Raw genomic sequence first — 22209 nt, 5'->3', positions numbered from 1 at the left:
CCAGACCTGCTGAGCTTTGCCAGCAACTTCTGTTTTTGTACCTTAAACAGTAGCCAGTATCACATACCACAGGCACCAGCTGTTTTCAGTACCATTTCATTACCCAACACAGTTGTAAATGTGTGCACAGCAAATTGGCACAATCTGTTAAAATGCTAATGATATGTTAATAATAAGATCATGTTTTTTTTTGTGACCTGGACACTTGGATTACCTCTCCTGCTGTTCTGTGAAATTGTGGCATGGGAACATTTAAATCCACTCGAGCAGGTAGGTGGGGCCTCAGCTAAATGTCTCTTCTGAAACGCAGCACAGTGAAGCACTCCCTCAGTATTGCACTGGAATGTCAGCATGATGTCTGTGCTCAAAATGGATCGAGACTCAGACCCTGAACTTTATGATGCATCAATGACAAGATTGTAGGTGTGATCATTTTTATCTCCATTGGTGATTTTCATGTTGACTAATCAGAATATTCCAGTAAAACAATGATTTAAGGCTTCAACAGTTCTTTAAAGTTGCATTATCATATTGTGCTTGACTAAATCTTATTTAATCTTTCAAGTAAGACTGTACATATTTGCCAAAAAACACTATATATCAAAGAGGAAAGGGGCTATTTCAGCATTTCTTAGTCACTGAAATTTGCTAAGTACACCACACACCCTTCCCACACAGGCTGATGTCACCCTGAAGGTCCCAACTTCCTGACCTCATCCTTTGCCTGAGGCATGGTGACCCTCAGGTTAAACTCACGACCGGTTATCTCCCTCTCATGAGAGAGCAGCTTCTGCAAGCAAATGGGACAAGTTCAGTTTAGGAAATATGGTCGGACTGCACAAGTTGAGCCGAAGGGTCTATTTCCATGCTGTGTGACTCTATGGTCCTCTGGCACGACAGTGAAGTTACCTCGATCAGACATCACCCTGCTATGCACACTTCTCCCACAAGATGGGGTTTCATAAATGGCAGCATTCATGTTTTCAGAACAAAAATTTTTGTCCGTGAGCAAACAAGATTATAAGAGGTTATCAGTACTTACAAATTGCTGTCTCTTACTTCTCAGCTTAAAACCATGGATTTTTTTTTTCTCCCTTTCTTTTCCTTTCTGTCTCTTTCTCCTTATCTACACAACTGAGTTTCAATGTTTGGGATTGCACTTGCTAGCATTTTGGACAGATAAAACCTGAAGCAAGAGGCATGGAATCTGACAGAGAGAGCTCACTGTGAAGCAAGATACAAGGATAGCATGCAGTTAGGCTTCCTTCCTTTGCTCATTGCACTGAATTACATGGAATTTACTGCAGAATCAGGCCATTTATTCCTACGGGCTGTGTTAAATTTTTCCCATCTGAGCCTCTTCTGAGCATATCATCGCTGGTTATTTCCTAATCATGAATGTATCTAACTTACCTTTAATACTTTAAAAGGAAACTTTATAATTCCATTTCTTTTCTGCAATGTTAATGTCCAGAGGCACTCCTGCTTTGTGCTGAGTCTTGACAGCAAGGCAGACCTTTCTGGATTCCAAAAAAGGAGAAACATCAATTGGTTTCCTGTCCTTGATTAGCATCTAATATCTGGTTAGCGCATGTGTATTCAGCACTAGATTGGACCTGGCTGTCATGCCCTCCATGTTCAACTGGGTGGAAATTATATTATTTGGCCAAGCGATTTTCCAACTTGCCGCACAACACATATTACTTTAAGTGTCCAACCTGGATCAGGAATTGAATTGCAAGGTCATAAAACTCCAACAGTGCAGAAAGAAGCCATTCGGCCCATCAAGTCTGTATCAACCTCCAAGGAGTATCTCAAACAAATCCAACCCTTCCCTGTCCCCTTAAGCCCTCATTTATCATGGCTAATCCACTTTGTCTGCACATCCCTGGACCCTACAGACAATTTAGTATGGCCAATCCACCTAAACAGTATGTCTTTGAATGGTGGAAGGAAACCGGAGCATCCGACAAGGTCCAGTCTGTTATTGGCTATCTCATTTTCTGCTGCTATCTTTGCAAATGCCATGAGAAAAGCTTCCATATCCTTCTCTTCAAATTTTGGCAAAGCTTGCATGACCTTAAACATCTCCTGACTGAACCACGGATTATGACTAGTACCCATCCTCTTCCATGTTTTCCCAAACCTCTGGTTTAGTTTGCTGAAGCTGCATCATTTTAAATGTAAATTCCTGTTTTTCCTTCCTTTCTTCCCTTTGGAATTTAAGTTTTTAAAATTCCAACTCTCTTTGGAATTCCATTTCCAATTTTCTCTTTTCATTTACCTGAACTGCAACTCAAGGTTCACTGATACATCCAATGTACTGTCTGTATCACCTAGCCTTTCTATTTCCAATAAACCCAACTGTTTCTTTATTAAATCTGTCATGTTTGGCCTTTTTTAACTTACTCTGGGAACTTTATTTGTCTAGTTCTTCCTCTTTAGCTTTAGTTATAACCTACAAATGTACCAGGGAAACTTCTGACATGTTCAAAAACTCTTTAGCAATTTCTAGTGACGTCTTAAGTCGGAGTACAAACCTGGTGTCTGATTCCCCATTCTAAATACCAAAATCCAATTCCAGATCCATGTTGTCTGTGTTTCAAGATCCTGATGACCTCTAATTATTGCTGCAATACAGAGATAGACAGCTGAACCAAATCAGCTTTTCTACCTCTGTATTGGCAACACTGTAAAATTTAACCCATCAAAAACTTTCAATGGTTACTCTAATGGTTCCTAACCAGACTTCTGAATAACCAATCACAGACTTTGCAAATAATTAGGTCCATCCAGGCACCAGTTTTGTGTATTAAACAAAAGATGAACAATTAATTGAATATACAATAACTTCAGCAGAGAAAATGTCGAACAACAAGATAATCTAATTAATGTCTGTGCTTTAAACCCAAAATGTTTGTTTTCAGCTCCAATTCAAACAAGACAGACAAACAGATAAGGGATAAATAAAAGAAAATAACAAAATTGGCCAGAGATCTTAAATGGTTTTCATGATGCATTGTTTTGTAGCATTGATATAGACTCCTTGGTTGCTGTTCTAGAGATGTCAATCAGGGCCACCTTTTTCGTTCACTCCAGTAAAGACAGTAGTACTTCTAACTCAGCTTTCTACTCATTGGGCTTTCAAAAGCTGGTGAGGGAAGTTCAGCAGGAAGCTTTCAAACGTTCATGTCATTGGCAGCCAAACTCTTCTGCCAAGAAAATGGGAGGTGATGGCCTAGTGGTATTATTGCTGAACTGTTAATCTGGAGACCCAGATAATGTTCTGGAGACCTGGGTTTGAATCCTGCCATGGCAGATAGTGGAATTTGAATTCATTTTTTGAAAAATAATCTGGGCTTAAGAGTCGAGTGGTGACCATTGTCAATAGTCAGAAAAACCTACCTGGTTCACTAATGTCCTTTCGGTATGGTATCCGCTATCCTTACCTGGTCTTGCCTAAATGTGACTTCAGACCCACAGCAATGTGGTTGACTCTTAACTGCCCTCTAGGCAATAAATGCTGGCCTAACCAGTGACACCCTCATACCATGAATTAATATAAAAAAAAAGAAAACGCAGTTCAAAAATCAACTTCCGCTATCGTCCAGCCCTGGTAGACTGACAGTCTTCACCGGAGGCTTTAATTGCCATTCAACTTCTGCCGTATATGGTCTTTTCCAGGCTTGCCAGATCCAATTCCCAGGTACCAATCTCATTAATCACCAACTTCTGCTATCTAATTTAAACACAGTTCTCTTCCTGGGATCATTATTGCCTGTGGGAAACCTTTTAATCAAGAATCAGCCTGCAATCATCCTCCAGGCCTGGCCTCACAAATAAACAGAAGCTTGTTTGGTCTGTTCTTTTCATTTCACCACAAGCGGTTTCCAAAACTCCACAAGTCATCTTCAACTCTCAATTCCCAGTTTACAGCTGCAAGCCAAAATTGTTAACAGAATAAAAATAAAAACAATGAAAAATCAGTAAGGGTTCTCACAGCTAGAAGAAGTCAGCAAACTTAGTTCTAACTGTTTGAGCCTTTAGGACCTTCCTGGAGTGTTTGTCTCAAGTACTTCCTTGACAAAACTCATTGGACCCAAGTGGAAATCTATTATCAGAGATAATAACAGCAGAGATTTAGTCAATTGTACTTCAAGCATTCATCAAACGTTTATATTCTGCACAGCAGCAAAATGGATCAAGATTACCAATGAGAAATACAAAGTCCTGTCTTCAATAAATGTTTTGTAAATGTGTTAGTAATTTATAATGTGATCAGGAACTTATCTCTCAAAAATCATTGTTTTCGGAACTGGATAGGGAATCAGAAAGAGTCACATACACCATCAATTGCAACACTTCCAACAGAATGTTTGCACTATTAGCAATTTACCAAATTTTCTTCATCTCCTTACGGAGGTGAACAGTTATGGTTAAAAGATGCAAAGGATGATACTCTGAAATCCCTTATTGGCGCTGACAGCTGATTAGGTCAAAAGTCCAAATTATCAGCCTAACATCAAGTTGTTCCACTTCATCCTTAGCCAAAGGTTAAAAAAAATTGGCATGTAAGGATGCTCTTATTTAAACTTTGTGTCCATTTTGAATCAGCAACTTTTCTGAGTTACATATTAAGGAGCTAATTGTAACAACAATTTTTGTTTATGATGTGTATCTGGCCCACACATACTTCCTTCTAATGGCAAAGATCATCCTTCTTATTCCCTGAGGCTGGTAGATATTTTCTACTTGCAAACTGCTTTTTTGAAATCACAGCTCAAAATGTAAAAAAAAAGACAATACTATCTGTAGACCTTTAAAATTTGAAGAATTGGGACGATGGCTATCTCCGAGTTTTCTTGAGCGTTGATAAATATTCTCATGATGGCCACTCTGCATATTTCAAATTTCAAATCCCAGAATCAGCCTTATCCACATTCTACACCTTTTCAGGTACATCAACATCAGTTTAAAAAGTTACAAAATCAGAAATTAATAGACAGCAGAATTAACATTTCAGGTCCAGTGACCCTTCTTCAGAACTGTGGTTCACTGGACCCGAAACATTAACTCTGATCTCTTTCCACAGATGCTGCTGGACCTGCTGAGTTTTTCCAGCAATTTCTGTTTTTGTTTCTGATTGCCAATATCTGCAGTTCTTTGTTGTTTTTTGTTCAGTTTAAGGTTAAAGCTCTTAAAACTGCACACAGTAATTCAGAAGGGGCATTTATACAGAGTTTTATGAGGCTACAATTACCTTTTCAATATTGCATTCAAATGTCTTGGAGATGCATTGTAATTCCTTACTACCTTACTACAGTTTAACATTTACCGATATTTAAAGAAAATAACCAATCATCCGACTACATCCTTTTCTGTATTTAGCAACAAACAATGATGTGTGCACACAGTTGAGTCCTGCTCCAATATCAAATATTTTACATTAAGGCCCTATTCCTTAATTAGCACGACATTAGACCTACATTGGCTCCCAATGAAGTAGCATCTTGATTTTAATATTTTTTCATAGAAACCCTACAGTATGGAAACAGGCCCTTCAGCCCAACAAGTCTGCACCGACCTTAGGAGTATCCCACCCAGACCCATCCCCGGACACCATGGGCAATTTAGCATAGTCAATCCACCTAGCCTGCACATCTTCGGACTGTGGGAGGAAACCAGAGCACCTGGAGGAAACGCACGCAGACACGGGGAGAATGCGCAAACTCCACACAGTCACCTGAGGGTGGAATCGAACCCGGGTGCCTGGCACTGTAAGGCAGCAGTGCTAACCACCGAGCCCTCCTAGACCTCTCAACATTCTAATCTTTAAGCTCCTCAACACTTTGAGACATCTATACTCATCTAATTCTGGCCTCTTGAGCATCCTTGACCATAACTGCACCACCAATTGCCTGGGCCAGAGCTGTAAAATCCACACAAACCTCTCCATTTCTATTTCATTTTCCTCCTTTAAGACACATCCTAAAACTTTGTTGATCTAGCTTTCAGTCATTTTGGAGTCATATTTTGCTTTGTAATTGTTCTTACAAATACCTTGGGAGTATTCATTAAGTTAAATGTGCTACATAAATCTAAGCCAGTTGGCAATACTTAGCCTGTGTCACCAGTCCATACAATTTGGCCAATCTCTTGCTGTACAACATGGCTCCCTGACAGCATTAAATGATTTTATTGCAGTAGTTATTTTGATGATTGGCTTGGATATGAGCTTATGCCATCTTTAAGCCATTTATAGTTGGCTTTAAAATTGAGTAGTGGAACATAATTTGAATACGAAATGCATAGCCTGTTAGCAACTTGGAATTTTCTTCTGGAGGTTAGTGAAGTGGCCTGATTGCACAAATCATGCCTATAAAGCATGAGTCATAATCAATCCAGCTAACCACAAAGAAAGGAAAATGCAGGAAATGACGCAGGAAATAATTTAATTCAGGAATTTATCTTTTGTACTGAGATAATTCTCAACCGTTGGAGCTCAAGTTAAATGCTCCATCAGTGCTTTATAAACCATTTTCCTCTTACAGTAATGTACATCAGTCTCCCAAATGTCTATTTTCCCTGAGGAATATCACACCAAAAAGTGAAACTAACACATTAAACCTGCTGTCAAAGTCAATTAGCTTTGCATTGTCATCCCAGAAGGAGTAAGGACAGCAGGAGAGCTGTATGAAACATTTTATTTTCACTTTAAGGTCTGGATAGAAGGTCATCTTTGAGGATTTTGTTTGTGATTTCCAGATGCTCAAACCACAACTAACTCACTGCAGAAAATCAACAGCAGTCAGATATTTGACGCTTGCCTAAACCTGAGTTCCACAGCAGCTTGCAAGCTTAAGTTCTAAAGTTCTGTTGAGGAAGGCAAAATAGAACTACAGCCCACATTTCATTGTCAAGCAAGGTCTTATTGAAGTAATATTCAAAGTAAGATCATAGCAAAGGGAAAATAAGAATTGCATGTGATTACTAGAATAGTAGAAAGTGATAGAGTGGATACAAAATACTCAAAATTGCATTTATTGAAGCAAAGTCCCACAGTAGTTCATAGCAAATGAAAAAGCAGGAGATTAATGGCAGAATCCTATTGGGACCTGAACAATGTGGGCTTTGGTGAGATATCTGGGAGAATCAAATGAGAAGCCAGGCAAGCCATTTGATGCTGTAAGCATCTCATTGCATTTCTAAAGAGAGTTTCCAGTATTGATTCAAGACTGTAGCTGGGGAGCAGTGAGATGTATATTGATAGGATTGTTGCTTGTTAGTAGCCTCATGAATAATGAGCCACCTCCTTACTATTCCTCCTCTTCTACAGCTCACAGCGAGCAAGTCAAATGTCAACAACTCGCGATACATGACAATACCAGCCTGTTGTTTGCTCCTCTGGGGTGCTTGGACAGCTGGCATCAGCATCCCAGGGCACACTCTACAGCACCAGCTGCTGCTCCCCAAACTGGCATCCAACACCTATCAGCTTCTCAGGATCTTCATGGCACCTCTCCAACCCACTTGTAAGCTGCACGATGGACCACATTGGCAACTATCACTGAAATGCTACTACAAGGCCAGTTCATGCATAGGGACAGACTCCCACATCACAAACTGGATGCTGCTGCAGCTCAAGGCTGCTTCACTGACTCTCTTAGCACCAACCTAAATGTTCACAGTATCTCTGCCTTGACTTTCATTGAATTGTCTTGCCTTGTAGCGCAGTCACAGAAGTAGGCAGTTTATCTTGCTAATCAGCAGTCCTTAGTCAAGTGATCACACATCTTGCTGTACAGAGCATTGCAAAGTCAATCTCACACCTCCACCTTGTGCCAGAAACTTGTGTGATAAACTCATGTGCAGCAAGCTAGTGGCCATGTCTCAACGTCTAAAAGCATGGTCCTCAGTGAAGTTCATGGAGACACATAAAAACCAAAAGAACTGCAGATGCTGTAAATCAGGAACAAAAACAGTTGCTGGAAAAGCTCGGCAGGTCTGGCAGCACCTATGAAGAAAAAAATCAGTTAACGTTTCGGGTCCAGTTACCCTCAGAAGCCGGAGTCACCAGACCCAAAACGTTAACTCTGATTTTTTTTCTTCACTGACGCTGCCAGACCTGCTGACCTTTTCCAGCAACTTTGTTTTTGTTCCATGGAGACACATGTCAATCGGTCTCTGTGTCTCCACTAAGAAGCATAGCAATGCAAATCAAGGCTGGAATAATGTGAGCATGCAGGCATGAAATCAATCAGGAAGATCTCAGCACAATAAGTCAAGGGCAGCCTCCACGATGAGTCCAAGGAAAAATGTATACAAATTTAAATCAACAAGTTTTACAAGAGTATACATATTCTAAACAAGTTAAAATGGCTAAAATTTGACAAAATAAAGAATAAATAAAGAACCTGCATTCCTATAGCGTCTTATTCCAAATTTTCTTAAAGCATTTCATAAGCAATTAATTGCTTGACAAGTTTTGTGAATTTTTTATGTTGGTAAATATGACAGTCAATTTGTGCAAAGCAAGTTCAATGCATGTATGCACAGTTGGTATTTGTTACATGTAATGCAAGGCTTGAAGCTTTGAGAACAGCATAATAAACAGGGAAACACTCTTTTGAGTTATTGATATGTGGCAGATTCACAATAGAGTCCTCTCTTAATCAGCTGTGTGTTGAGAATCACATTTGGTGGACCACAGTAATGACTTTCAGGGGGTTGGCACGGTCTTTACAGAACCTGCCAGGTCTTTCAAGTAATTTTAATGAAAACAGAATCTAGCATGATCATAAGCAAGCAACCCTCCCCATCAGACTTTCCTCCCTGAAATTCCAGCAAACAATGCTCAATGGTGGTGAAACCTGGATTTCATTATTGCTGTCACACTCATCTAATTCCCAGGTGAGGGGGAAAAAAATGGACAAAATACACAAAGTACCAAAGTTTCACTGAAATACCATTAAAAAAAAACATAACTGAATCAAAGACAAACCTTTCTTGAGACATACCTTCAACTCAATAACAAGGGCTTACCAGTCACAGAAATAATCAACTATTGTCTCCTGCTTGACTTTAATGGATGTAAAATTTGAGAGAAATATATAACTGGATGATAATCAACCAATCACTACTTATATGCAACTGGTCAAAGTATTGTGAACTGTGAGGAGTAGATATTGATAAGCTGCAGGAGGATGTAGATAGGTTAGTGGGATGGGCAGACACAGGGTCAATGAAACATATATATCCATTTATAGAGTGTGAGGTTTTTTTTGGTTGCAGAATTGAGGAAAGGTAAGATAAAGGATTAAATTCTAAAGTCAGTACAGGAGCAGGGTTTGGGGGTATACATGCATAAAATAAATAAATAGTTGAAAGTGGCTGTGAAGGTTGCAAAGCGGTTAATGAGGGATACAGGATCTTGGTCTTTATATGTTGAAGCAAAGAACACAAAATCAAGGAAGTTAAGATGAATCATTACAAAACATTGGTTCAACCTCAAATGGAGTATTGTATGCAATTCACCAGCAGACTTATCAACTTACACCAGTTGTATGATCTTTTGATCTCCCTGCCTGTAAACTGTGTCTATGTGCCCTGCTCTCTCTCTCTCTGCAACGGACGAAGGGACTGCGCTCCAAAAGCTTGTGAGATTCCAAATTAACCTGCTGGATAATAACCTAGTGACTTCTAGCTTTGTTGACCCCAGCCCAACACCAGAACCTCCACATTATGTATTCCTAAGCAGAATATTTTTATATCCTTCCCAACATTTTAAATGTAGGTTCAAAAATAACCATCTGAGGATGAGAAACTCCTTTATGAGAATGGATTGGTAACTGTTCTCTTTAGAGAAGTGAAATTGGGCAGGAGACTTTGAGGCCTCAAAAATCCTGAGGGACGCACATAGTGTAATAGGGAGAAACTGAACCCATTGGTGGGAGAGTTGAGAACAAGTAGACACCAATTTAAGGTGATTGCCAAAAACAGAATGGTGATGCCGTGAAGAAATAAAAAGTATGCAGTGTGGGGATAGGGTCTGCAGTGCAATGCTGGAGTGTGGTGGATGCATTAAATCATGGTTTGCAAAATTTAGAGATTTTGGAAAGCTACCTAAAGAGGAAAAAAAATTGCAGGATCCTAGGGAAAGACATGGAGGGCTATATGGCCTCCTTCTATAATGTAACCATTCTATAATTCTATTAAATTATCCCCATTTCAATGGTTATTGCATTTGAATTAAGACTGCTCCCCACCATACCCAGACAACTAAATGGCTCAAATACCACATCATAGACAATTATTCACACCTATATTTATATTACCATTAAGGTTGTTCATCAGTTCTAAACAGGTACATACAAAATATAGTCATCAATTGTAAAATTTAATTTGAAAATATATGGTGAGAATTACAAAGTTTACCGCAGCCTTTCAAAATAACTTCAAGAAAATATACATACAGGCAGAATACCACACAAATGAAAGCGAGCCAGTTTACTATTTTGTTTTACTCTAGGTTTTTCATATAGACTATACAAGTAGCCAAATACTTGGATTTCCGTATAATCATGGACAAACACATTGTATTCTTCAGCCTAAATAAACAGACATCATGTCACAGTGAGCTGCAATAAACATCTCAGGTGTCATATAAGCTATATTATGGTCATACCTATTCACCTAAAACATTTTTCTTAATTGAGTAATATAACTCTCAAACACTTAGAACGCAATTCAGAGCTACACAAATCCAACCATTGCTGTGATATATACAGGAGAATCACAGTTGTATATCGGGTGCATTGTGTAGGGAATTAAATTTACACAAATGTGGAAAAATATTGTTGTCCTCCAATTTTCAGACCAAGTCTGGCATCTTCTCAAGCATACATTGGATAACAGATTTAACAACTCAACTTCCATTATAAATTGATTTTCTTTCTCCCACCAGAGCAATTCCATAAGCTGGGATGTTTGCCAGTTCAAACAATTCCAAACATAATTACTACATGACTACTAATGTTCATTGGACGCTTTAATTTTGAAGCTACCCCCTGGTTAGAAACAAAGAACAAACATGTACACACACTGCATTCATTTCAATTCAACAATGTAGGTTGCAGCCATTTACTGGATCATTTCCCAGGGCCAACCTGCCTGGTTTAAAATATGAACAATGTCTGGCTGTTAATTGTCAATCACCATGAATGAGTGCATTCTCCAAAGCAAAGCCACGAGCAATCAGAGTCCACTTGCCATCCAATTAGCATTCTCCCTTCATACCTCTTTTTTTGAGGGCTTTTCCTGGGATGGCAGGGCTGACATATGAAAGACTTGATCGGTTTGGGCTATACTCACTGGGAGTTTAGAAGAACAAGGAAGGATCTCATAGAAAGCTATAAAGTTCTAACAGAACAGAACAAGGTAAACACAGGGTGTTCCGGATGTCCATTTAGGACTGAGATGAGGAAAAATTTCTTCACCAGCGAGGGGTGAGTCTCCTGTATCTGTATCACAGGAAGTGGTTGAGACCAAGCAGTGAATGCTTTCAAGGAGGAGTTAGATGTAGTTCTTAGGTCTAAAGGATAAAAGGTATGGAGAGACAGTGGGAATAGAGTACGGAGTTGGATAATCAGTCATGATTATATTAAACAGCAGAAGAGCCTCCAAAGGCCATGTAGGCTACTCCTGCTCCAATGTTCTCTACCTTATAAATGTTGGTTTCCCCTGGAATTGGTATTCTTGCCAATTGTACTGAGTACAAGATGAAAATCTTTAAACTTTTCTTTATACAGCAAAGCAGGTTCTGTACCACCAAATGACTTTTTAATATTCTTGATGTATACAATGTACATTCCATGCAAGTTCTGCAAATTCCAGTCCGTCTTTCATCTCCTCCGAAAGTTGATACACATCCAACCGTTCAACCTATTTTCTTGTCATTTACATCATCGTAATGTGGGATCTCAAGGAACCTTCTGCACATAGGCAACAAAATCTATTCACGATACATGCTGTCTAATTCTAATGAGTCAGAAGGCCAACCAGCATAGTTACTCGCACGGCAATTCATTACATATGTTAAAGTACAGATTTCTAAAATGTTTATTTTCTTTTGCATACCGCCCCTTTGACCATTAGCATGAATGCACTGGAACTCATATACAACCTACCAATTACTATGACAACTTTGTGCTGAGCACACTGGTGACAGGAGTCTTAGAAAATTCTGCCATGCATTAACCTCCACCCACATCTTGACAATGTTGGAATGAGAGGCATGTCCTCACATGCATGTCACCAAGTAAATGAAACTAAAAGTAAAAGCATTCTTTCTTGAAAGTACTTGTCCTAATATTAAAGACGACTAACACCAAGGGCAACCACACGGCAAACTGGTCAACATGATACACAGATATGCCTGTTTGTCACTCTATAAACCTTTGCAGTTTTTGTGGCATGTAGGTGAATGACATGAGCCTCGAGAAGTGTCATGAGGAGCTAGATGAAAAATAAATTGTACTGAATCAATATTAGTAACCACAGAAGATCAACATTCACAAAAAGTAAACTAATGGCAATAGGATTAAGAAACACAGTAAGCAGACGAACACGGTTACATGGCTCATAGGAGTCTTAATGCGTACGTCAACATTTCAAACAGGAATCATACAACATCAGGGTATAATACAACAGGTTTATTTGCAAACACAAGCTTTCGGAGCCTCACTCCTCCTTGAGGTGTTAGTGAGAGGGGTAGTATTAGACACAGAATTTATAAGTAAAAGATCAAAGTGTCACACCAGTGATGAGGGTGTACTAAACCTGTTGGACTATAACCTGGTGTTGAGATTTCTGACCTCATCCACCGCAGTCCAACATCAGCACCGCCACATCATTTCAAACAGAAAGAAACTGACACGGTCAGATGGATCAGGATCGTTTTGAGTTATTAGCCACAAAGTTATAACCAGTAATTTGTATTCTGGAATAACCTAACATTTATCACTTCATTTGAAAGCATGTGGGTGTGTACTTGGAGTTATTTCAACCAGCCACATAGGAAATGACAGAAAAGTTTCACAAAGCACATAAGCCTGTAAATATGAGTCAGGGACTATGCTAGTTTTGCTCTTTTTTTCCTAATTGATTTTTTTTTCCCCAACAGTACTAATTTTGAGAATTTTCAGAATAAGAGTTTTTGTAATATCAGTATTTTGCTCTGGAAATCCATACCATAAACTCTGAATTGGATCAAATGGATTGAGACATGGGAGGTCTATTTTTCATCATAAACTCCAATTCCTACCAGTTCTCTTGCTAGCGAGCTTGCCTGGCCTGAACTGGCAGAATCTGCCTAATGCTTTGCATTAAGAGCTGTCAATATTGGAGAAAATCAATCACTATGTGATTTTCAATCATAAGTTATACAGTTGAGGGAATACTTCTTACAGAAACATAAAACAGTTAGAAAGGTGCAACGCAGGCACTGTTTAGCCTAGTGATATCAACATTATTTTACATTCTCTTGTCCCTTCATATATTTATCTTTTGCTCTTCAAATTCACTTTCAGGATTGCTGTTCTTACTCCGTAGTTAAGGTGAAAAGTAATTACTTTTTATTAATTAGTTATTTTGTAATACAGAACTTGAATTTTGTCAAAGTTTTCACCTTGCACTTACTGGGACAATTTGTAAGAATATCAATGTAGAGGGGAACACGTTTATACCATATCAGCAGAGTGTGCTTATTAGTTGGCAAGTAGGTTCTAAATTGTTAGAGGTATTGCCATGCAGCATACACCAGTCAGGTGATGACTAACCATTAACTGTCAAGCATTCAATCTGAACCAATGAGTTGATTCTCGTTGCTCAATGTATTGCCTTGAGGCATGAACCAGAGAATGGTCAGGACTTATACTGTTCAGGTGAAACAAACTCCATGTGCATACATTGTGACTATAAAGAATAGGGACCTCTGCATTAATATTTAATTTTCAGTCCACACAAATGTGCCACACTGCATTCCAGGCTGAAAATATTAAATTGGTTATGAGCATGTTTCTGAATATTCAGGATTATTTCACAAATGTTGCCCAAACACAGAATAACATTATACACTCTGTTTAGGGTTGAGCAAATATGGCTTTTTAGACATGGTAAGTATCTTGCCTGTTGTGAAGTTGAAGGGACACACTGTTTAATACAATCTGCCAATCTTTAGGATGCTAGGTATGCAACTGCCCATATTTAGCATCAGAGTGGCACTGAAATTCATATATTACCCATTTATGTAATAAACAGTCATCCTTCTAGCTTGATGGTAGCATTCTGATGGTAGCAAACTCCATATAATTTTATTCATTTAAATACTTATCTAATATTGTGTCCCTGACTACTTCTGTATGTGATCTCCCTGCTGTTCAGGTCATTTTCATTGTGCTTTGGGTCAAACAGAAAAGCACACTCACTCTAGTTTTGTCAGTAACTGCAGTGTATTCACCTGATCTACCTTTTTAAAGGTGTGTTACAATAAAATATATTTCTGAAAAGCTAAAGGACAGCTTCATCTTGTGTTGATTCACTGCAGTGTTGAAGTGCTTTGTAATGCCTGAATTTTCTATTTTTAGAAACGCAGTTTATCCAATAGAAATGTCATAATGCATAAAAAATGGGACGCACGATATTCTGATCAGATCATTATGTTACAAACACAAACGTAGATTTTCACAGCATAAATTTCACTCTTATTAATTCTGATCGATGCAACATCATAGCAATAGTTAAATAGAAAGTGATGTTCCTTTTGAAAAAAAATGTTTTATCAATTTATTAAAAGTTGCAATTGCAGTTTATAATCAACTGAAATTTCAACCAGTCAATTTTATCATTATTTGTACCTATAAGTGGAGAAGCCAAATATGGTAGAAAAATTTCAGATTGTTTCAGTTGCATGGAAATTTCAAAAGAACAGCATTTGTTAGGCAGCAGCAAACATAATTACGCTACAAATCTTATGTTCAAATTTAACTGATGTTTCTTCAACTCTAAAGGCCATCAAAACTGCCTTCCAGCTCCAGCAAATCTCCAAGAGGTAATGATTCAAAACATGAAGGATTTGCACTTGCAGACATGAGGCCACTGAATCTATCTGGTCTTGCTGGTGACAGATCAGGTTGTAGAGTAGGATAGCTGGGGAGAAAAGGATTTTCATAGTCTATGGAACGAAATGGAAAAAGTTCTGAAGCAGAAGGATATGTCTGAAAGATAGGGAAAATGCACAAGTTTATTAAATTTGTAAACAACTTTACAAATTACAATTAGGAAAATATTTTTGCAGTGACTTAGATGTAACACCCATGTAAGCTATCATTTTGACATGTTACAAGTCAAATTGAAAGTAGGCTTTTAATTAAATGCTGAAAAAATGTTTTGGGTACTTAATATGCAAATTTAGAACAAAACAGAACTCAAACTTGAATTTTGCTGGTAATCAACCCCACAACAAAAATACAATAATATCAGTTATTTCTGTAAAACAATGCAAATCTTAGATTATCCTTTGCCTGCTAATGAATTCTGCTTCAGCATAATGTAGTATTTTTTTTAAATAAGTCACGTGACATGAAATGATCATTACAATTGGCGGAATAGGCAATGGAGTTGGCAAACCATATGGAAAACAGCCTATAGTAATGAAATTCAAATTGGGTGATCGGAGATATCTGAAGTGACACAGAAATATTTATTAAAGGAAATCTAACAATCATTCCTTTTTTTAAACCTCAACATGTTTTCATATGAATCTGATACAAGTTGCTTTGTCTTTAACTTTCAGGCACTGTAACACATACAGCATTTTTGGATCAATAATATTCTAACTTTACACTCCTAAAAGTGAATAACTCATAGCTCCAAGTCTACATGATATTTAAATAATGAGTGGATCGGAATTGAAAATAAATTTTAACAAACAATCAAGTCCTACCAAAGTATCTAACTTACACTATGTTGATTTTAATTTTGCTTCTGCTCTATGTGAGAAAGGCCTAGCTGTTTCACAGGAGTGGAAAAGGTCAAGAAACAGAATCACTGACTGTGATGTGCATTGATGAAAGTTCACGTAAGGAGAAAGTGTAGTGCTGCAATCAAATGACAGAAAGGAAGGGAATTCAGTAACAACAATAAAAGATAAATACTGCATTTTGGTGGCATTTATTTTGTTGGCAGCACCTGATACCAAGCTGTTCTACTTTGCAGTGTGACAGGTGATTACACTTTTATACAAATGCAATACTGGGACGAGAATAGGATACCACAAGCATTTTAGAGGCAAACTGTACGTACCATTTCTCGATAGGTACCCTGAACAACATGGTGAGAAACTTGCCTGACCAGGTCAATGACAGATAAACCTAACAGAGTACCATTATTTTCATCTTTCACTTTATTAATAAGTGAATGAAATACATCTCTGTTAAAATAAAACAAAAAGGATAAAATTAGTCAAGTTAATGGCATGAGTGGTTGGGCTTAAAAGATTGCAGATCGCTCAAATAATTCAACAAAAAAATTTCTAATCCATAGTATGTTCACTAGGTCCATAGTTACCAATATGAGCCTCACTTTTTGGTCAAGGCTAACTGAATCACTTTCAAACATGCAGTAGATAAACTTGAAAGGTTTTCATGACTTGTTTTAGACATTGTTTTTGCTCATATGATGCATGCAAACAAAGATGTGGCTACTTAGTTCCTCAAGCCTGCTCTACCATTCAATCTGATCTGGTGGTAATGTCAACCCACATTTCCACTTATATCTGGTAAACTTTTACCCCCTTGCTTAACAAGAACCTATCCACCTCTGTCTTAAAAATATTCAAGGACTTTGCTTCCACCACCTTTTCAGGAAGAGTATTCCAAAGACTCATGACCCTCCGCATAAATAAAAAAAACCTTATCTGTTTTAAATGAATGACCCCTGATTTCCAAACAGTGATCTCTAATTCTAGATTGTCCAACGAGAGATAACATCTTCTCCACATCTACCTTATCAAGACCTCTCAGGACCTTTTATTGTTTCAATCATATCATTCTGACCCTTCTAAACTTCAGTGGGTGGAAACCTAGCAATCTTTTCTCATAAGGCAACCCAAACATCCCAGGTATCAGGCAGGTAAACCCTCTCCAAATTGCTTCCAATGCATTTATATCCTCTCCTAAATATAGTGCCCATTTACTGCACACTGTACTCCAGATATCTTCTCAACAATACCCTATATAACTGAAGCATAACCGCAATACATTTGCATTCAATTCCTTTCACAATAAGGAGTAAAATTTTGTTAGCTTTCCAAATTATTCACTGGAGCTGCATTCTAACATTGCGATTTAAGCACCTGTGCACACAAATCTCTCTGCATCTCAGAATTCTGCAATCATTCTTCCTGCGAAGAACAATTTCACACTGCTTCATATTATACGCCATTTGCCAAATCTTTATCCACTTAATCAACCTAGCTATACATTTTTGTAGCCTCGTTATGTCTTCTTCACAACTTACTTTCCGACTATCTTTGCATCAGCAGCAAATTTGGAAACCATACCTTTAAGGCCTTCATCCAAGTTAATTCGTGTAAATGGTAAACAGTTGAAGTCCCAGCACTGATCTTTCTGGGATACCACTTACTACATCGTGCCAATCTGAAAAAAAGAGCTGCTCATGCCTTCTCTTGTTTTCTGTCAGTCAGAAAATCAATCTGTGTCCATATGTAAGCAGTACGCCACGAGTTTTATTTTCTGCAACCACCTTTGATGTAGGACTTTCACAAATGCTTTCTGGAAATTTACATTTGCCAGCTCGTTTTTATCCACTTCTTCAAAGAACTTCAATAGATAGGTAAATATTGTTTGACCATTCACAAGTCATGGTGAATCTGTCTGAATACCCTGAACTTATCCAAGTGCCCTACTAGAAGCTTCTAACACATTTCTATTGAATAAGTCAACTGGCATATAGTATCCTGTTTTCATTTTCCCACCCTTTGTGAATAAGGGAGTTACAACCTAAACCATTTAATAGCAATCTCAAAACAGTCACTCCAATTTGTGAACTCGTTGCTAGTTAAACAATATATATGAGCCACACAGGGATCTTGCAGTGCAGTAGAAGTGTCCTGCCCTCTGGGCCAGGAGGTTCAGATCTAAATCCACCTGTTCCAGAGGAGTGTCATAAATGTATCTGAACACATTCATTAAAAATGTGGCACGTTAAAAGGCAACCTGACACCAAGAAATAAAAAGTGTTAGCACGCTATTTTTGTCTATGCACAGTTTAAGCAACAAAATCTTTAGCTGACAGGCACCATAACTAACAATTGCTGCTTTCTAGCTAACTATTAGGAAAACTTCAAGCTTATTCCAGAGTCATAAACTTGTACATGTATGTATGTGTGTGAGCCTGCATGTTACTAGTCCATCAAGTTGCACATTAACAATTCAACAGGCTACACCATCAAGACCTACTGATGGTATTTTCTAATGAAGTCAGAATATGCAGGATTAAACCACAGTAGAATTTAGAATCTGTGCCATACACTGGCATCACCATTCAACAGGAAACGAATATGCTTTTACTGCAAGCACTGAGGTAAATAAAAACTTACGCGTTTATTGTAGGGAATTTGAAGAAAAGTTGTTCCATTACTGCATGATACAATAATCTTGGTTCAGCAAGAGCAGATAACCCCCTGCCAAGTGGTGACTTGGTGGTGGTGGATGCTCCAGCAAGTGGCCTTTGGGTGTGTAAAGCCTGGAAGTCTTTCTTGGGCTTAACAATTGCATGTGCAGATTGTAAATGTTTGAAGGGCTTGTTAAAGGGTTCAGCCGTCAAGTCAGAAGGTTCAAATAAATGATGTTGAAGATTCTCTGAGGTATGTGAAGTCTGTAATGTGCCAAGAGAATTATCTGGGATTGTTGATGATTTTTCTTCAGTTGAGACATCATGCATTTCCAAACCACCACTAGCAAGATGAAGAGGAAATGACATGTTTTGACCAGCCAACATCCTAAATTCTAGTTCAAGATCAGACTGGTTAAGATCCAACAAATCAAGGGCTGAATTAGGCTGCATAGTTGGTACCGTTAAGTAACTGCGTGGCCAAGCAGCTGATCTGTAGTTGTTTTTTTCTGCTGTCAGTAATGTTTTCGCATCAAGTCCTATATTCTTAGATCTGCGTGAAAACCAGGCACTTTCTGCAACATTCTGACCCATTTCAACTGTTACAGGAGATGGTGAAAGTCTTTGTTGATTTACAGGATACTTTTGATGTTTAAATTTGTATTGAGATGGCATAAAGTTAAAATAATTAGTAGAAAATGCACCGTCATTATATATTCCATCTTCCGGAGACCAAGATGTAGCCTAAAAAAACACAATTATCAGTAAGTGCTCATAAAATCCAGGTTGTTAGACATACTGTGGTCTGCTTTTATTCTGGATATATTTGGAAGGGTAACTTATGAACCGAGTAGCTTATTCTACTACTGAATAGTTTATGCTGAGGACTACAGATTGTTCTGTTGTGACAAGTCCACGGGAATAGTAGTGGAAAGGTGAATAGGTGGATGGCAACATCATCCCCCAGTTTAGTAGGGGTGTTAGGCATGAAACTTGGCAAAAGATGAAGATCAGATAGTTATATTCGTGCATGTTGGGAATGGTGGGAACCTCAATGAACAACAATGAAAAAAAACTTACATTGACCAGATCAATTTGCTCTTGAATTCCTTTCATTCTTTTTTCCCACATGTCACAAATAGCAATGATGTCTGGAGAATTAATGTACCTTCGAGATGCAACCAGAAATGTAAGAAGGAACAAGTAAACCAATCTACTTTTGAACTTTAAGGTGATCATAATTTCTTATTTAAACAAGACAAACAATATTACTTTCACATTCAACATGCACTAGTTTATTCATATTGAGATAACTTGGATAACAAATACTTATGCAACTTGCGCTATGGAATGTGAGAGCAATGGGGTGTGTATACCGTAGCATCACAGAATGGTTACAACACAAAGAAAGGCCATTTAGCCTGAACGTAAAATTATTGCTTGCTTTAAACACAATGCTCTGACAATGGCAAGGTTAATGTCCATTTGGTAGCAATTTAAATTGTGTTGAGAATCACTAATTTGTAGTGTACGTTGACGGTAACTTGAAAATAAGTTTGCTTTGAATATTTTACTCTCAGCAAGGTTGCAGAAAATGTAATGTGTCTATGGGTCTTGTAGATAGATTGGAGAGTAATGCTGAAAAGAGAGAGACATGCTACCAAAGCTTTTTGTCCTGCATTCATCAAGACAAATGCAAGAAAGTCAAATTATCACAATACTACAGGAGAAAAGAGTTCTGATTGGTTGGCAAGACACTGTCATGAAAAAAGTGTCTTAAATGTGACATTGTTACCCTTAACCTAATATATGCAAGGCTAAAATCTTTGACATGACTCTTTTTTAACAATACACAGGTTCTCTCTCATCAGGTAACAAGTGAAAAGCACTTAAATGCTGTTGCAGCAGTGAAATATATTATAAAGTCTAAAAACTGTATAATTCAAGCACCAGGAAGTATCACTTTTAAACCGTATGATGTTCTGCTTGACAGAAAAGCAGGAGACACTATTTATCAATAAACCCGCCATAATTCAAATATTTCTCTTGTAAATTTATAGAAATACAAGTGACAGTTGAGAAGGTAGAAGCCTTCATAAAAGTTGTCCTGTGTACATGGCCATTTCAAATATTTGCTTCAATATACTTCGTAATATTTCAACATAAGTTCAGTGACAAGTCAAAAAGATAAAGTGAAAATGGCTTCATTCAAGCATCAGCCATAAAAGTTACAGTGACATAAGTTTGGCTACTACACACAGTTAAACATTGTTGTCATCTACGTGTGGAAAGGGTAAAATCACAAGAATAATGGTCTAGGGACACAGCTTTTTGCAAACACATATGCAATTGCACTATTATTTTTCATGAGTTGTTTTTATAAATGACATTCTTCTAACAATATCCTTGATTTTGAGTTATGGGAAACAAAACAGCATTAAGGTGACAGGCTCAGACAGAGCAATTTCCCTTGTACAATTAAATGGAACACCATCTGCATGACTTGTAAGATTGAATGTTTTTTCATTTTTCACTTTTCCAGTTCAATTCAATATCAGCAGAAGGATGCAAGTTACACTAGACTGAAAAGTCTTTGAAAGGTGTTGAGCTCGTCCCACTATCAAGTCGTAATTCAAGGTTTTGTTAATTGTTAGAAATATGAAGGTTAAAAGATTATTTTGTATTTGGAATGACTTTTTAAAATAAAATGGTGTAATGAAGGAGGTCATATGAACTGCTCTGGATTTTGCCTGACAATAAGATTAAGTGGCTTGACTGGTAAAGGTTAAGTGGGTCTGGGTTGATTTAATGAGAAGAAAATGCAAAATTCTCACATCTGCCAATGGCAGCAAGAGCATTTGTGATGACTGAGTCAACTGTTAATCCCCAGGACTCTCAGGGAGGCGTCTGGAATGTCAAACTGTAGGTTGTCTATTCAATGTCGAGATGAAGTTGGGGGAATCTAAACCACAGCCACTAGCAATTCTACCTCGATCGAAGGGCCATGCAGTTCACACTGCCACATGAAAAAGCTACAGGAAAGTCGACAGAAAACCACTGTAATACCAATTTGAAAATTTATTCTAATAGCCCTTAACCTCTCATATGAGTCAATTTGCAAGAATTTAAGACAGAGAAAGATAAAGACAAAAAAAAGCAGAGATGGAAACAGCCAGTTCTGTGCCTGAAGAAAAGAAAACATTGTTTTTATCATTCAACACACAAGTGGGTTGAAGCTCAAGCTCAGACAGAAAACAAGTTTCATGAGGAATTAAACAGGCTTGAAACATTCACCTAGATTTGGCTAGAGGCAGGGTAATCCTCACGAAGGATATCAGGCCTGAAGTTATAAGTTAGCAAGCTGGGAAAAGCAAGAGACAAATGCTGGTCAAAAGGAGCGTACAATAGTTTTGAGGTAACAAGGTGTAGAGCTGGATGAACACAGCAGGCCAAGCAGCATCAGAGGAGCAGGAAAGCTGACGTTTCAGGCCTAGACCCTTCTTCAGAAATGGGGGAGGG

The 22209-nt window shown here is 38.0% G+C and overlaps 1 protein-coding gene across 1 annotated transcript in view; it reads right to left on the bottom strand.

The window, feature by feature from the left end:
- Positions 1-10375: 10375 nt before the first annotated feature.
- Positions 10376-22209, bottom strand: part of LOC109927318 — a 103517-nt gene continuing 91683 nt past the window's right edge. Inside the window, exons 37-40 of the mRNA XM_048615367.1 lie at positions 19771-19858; positions 18677-19434; positions 16360-16486; positions 10376-15272 (exon numbers count right to left, since the gene is read on the bottom strand). Coding sequence (XP_048471324.1) covers positions 15060-15272; positions 16360-16486; positions 18677-19434; positions 19771-19858 — 1186 coding nt within the window. The 3' untranslated portion in view covers positions 10376-15059. The remainder of the gene's footprint in view (positions 15273-16359; positions 16487-18676; positions 19435-19770; positions 19859-22209) is intronic.

Source organism: Rhincodon typus, chromosome 32 (genome assembly GCF_021869965.1).
Source record: "Rhincodon typus isolate 14 chromosome 32, sRhiTyp1.1, whole genome shotgun sequence".
Taxonomy (NCBI): domain Eukaryota; kingdom Metazoa; phylum Chordata; class Chondrichthyes; order Orectolobiformes; family Rhincodontidae; genus Rhincodon; species Rhincodon typus.
The sequence above is the reverse complement of the archived record's forward strand: the minus strand, read 5'-3'. Positions and strand labels throughout refer to the sequence as shown.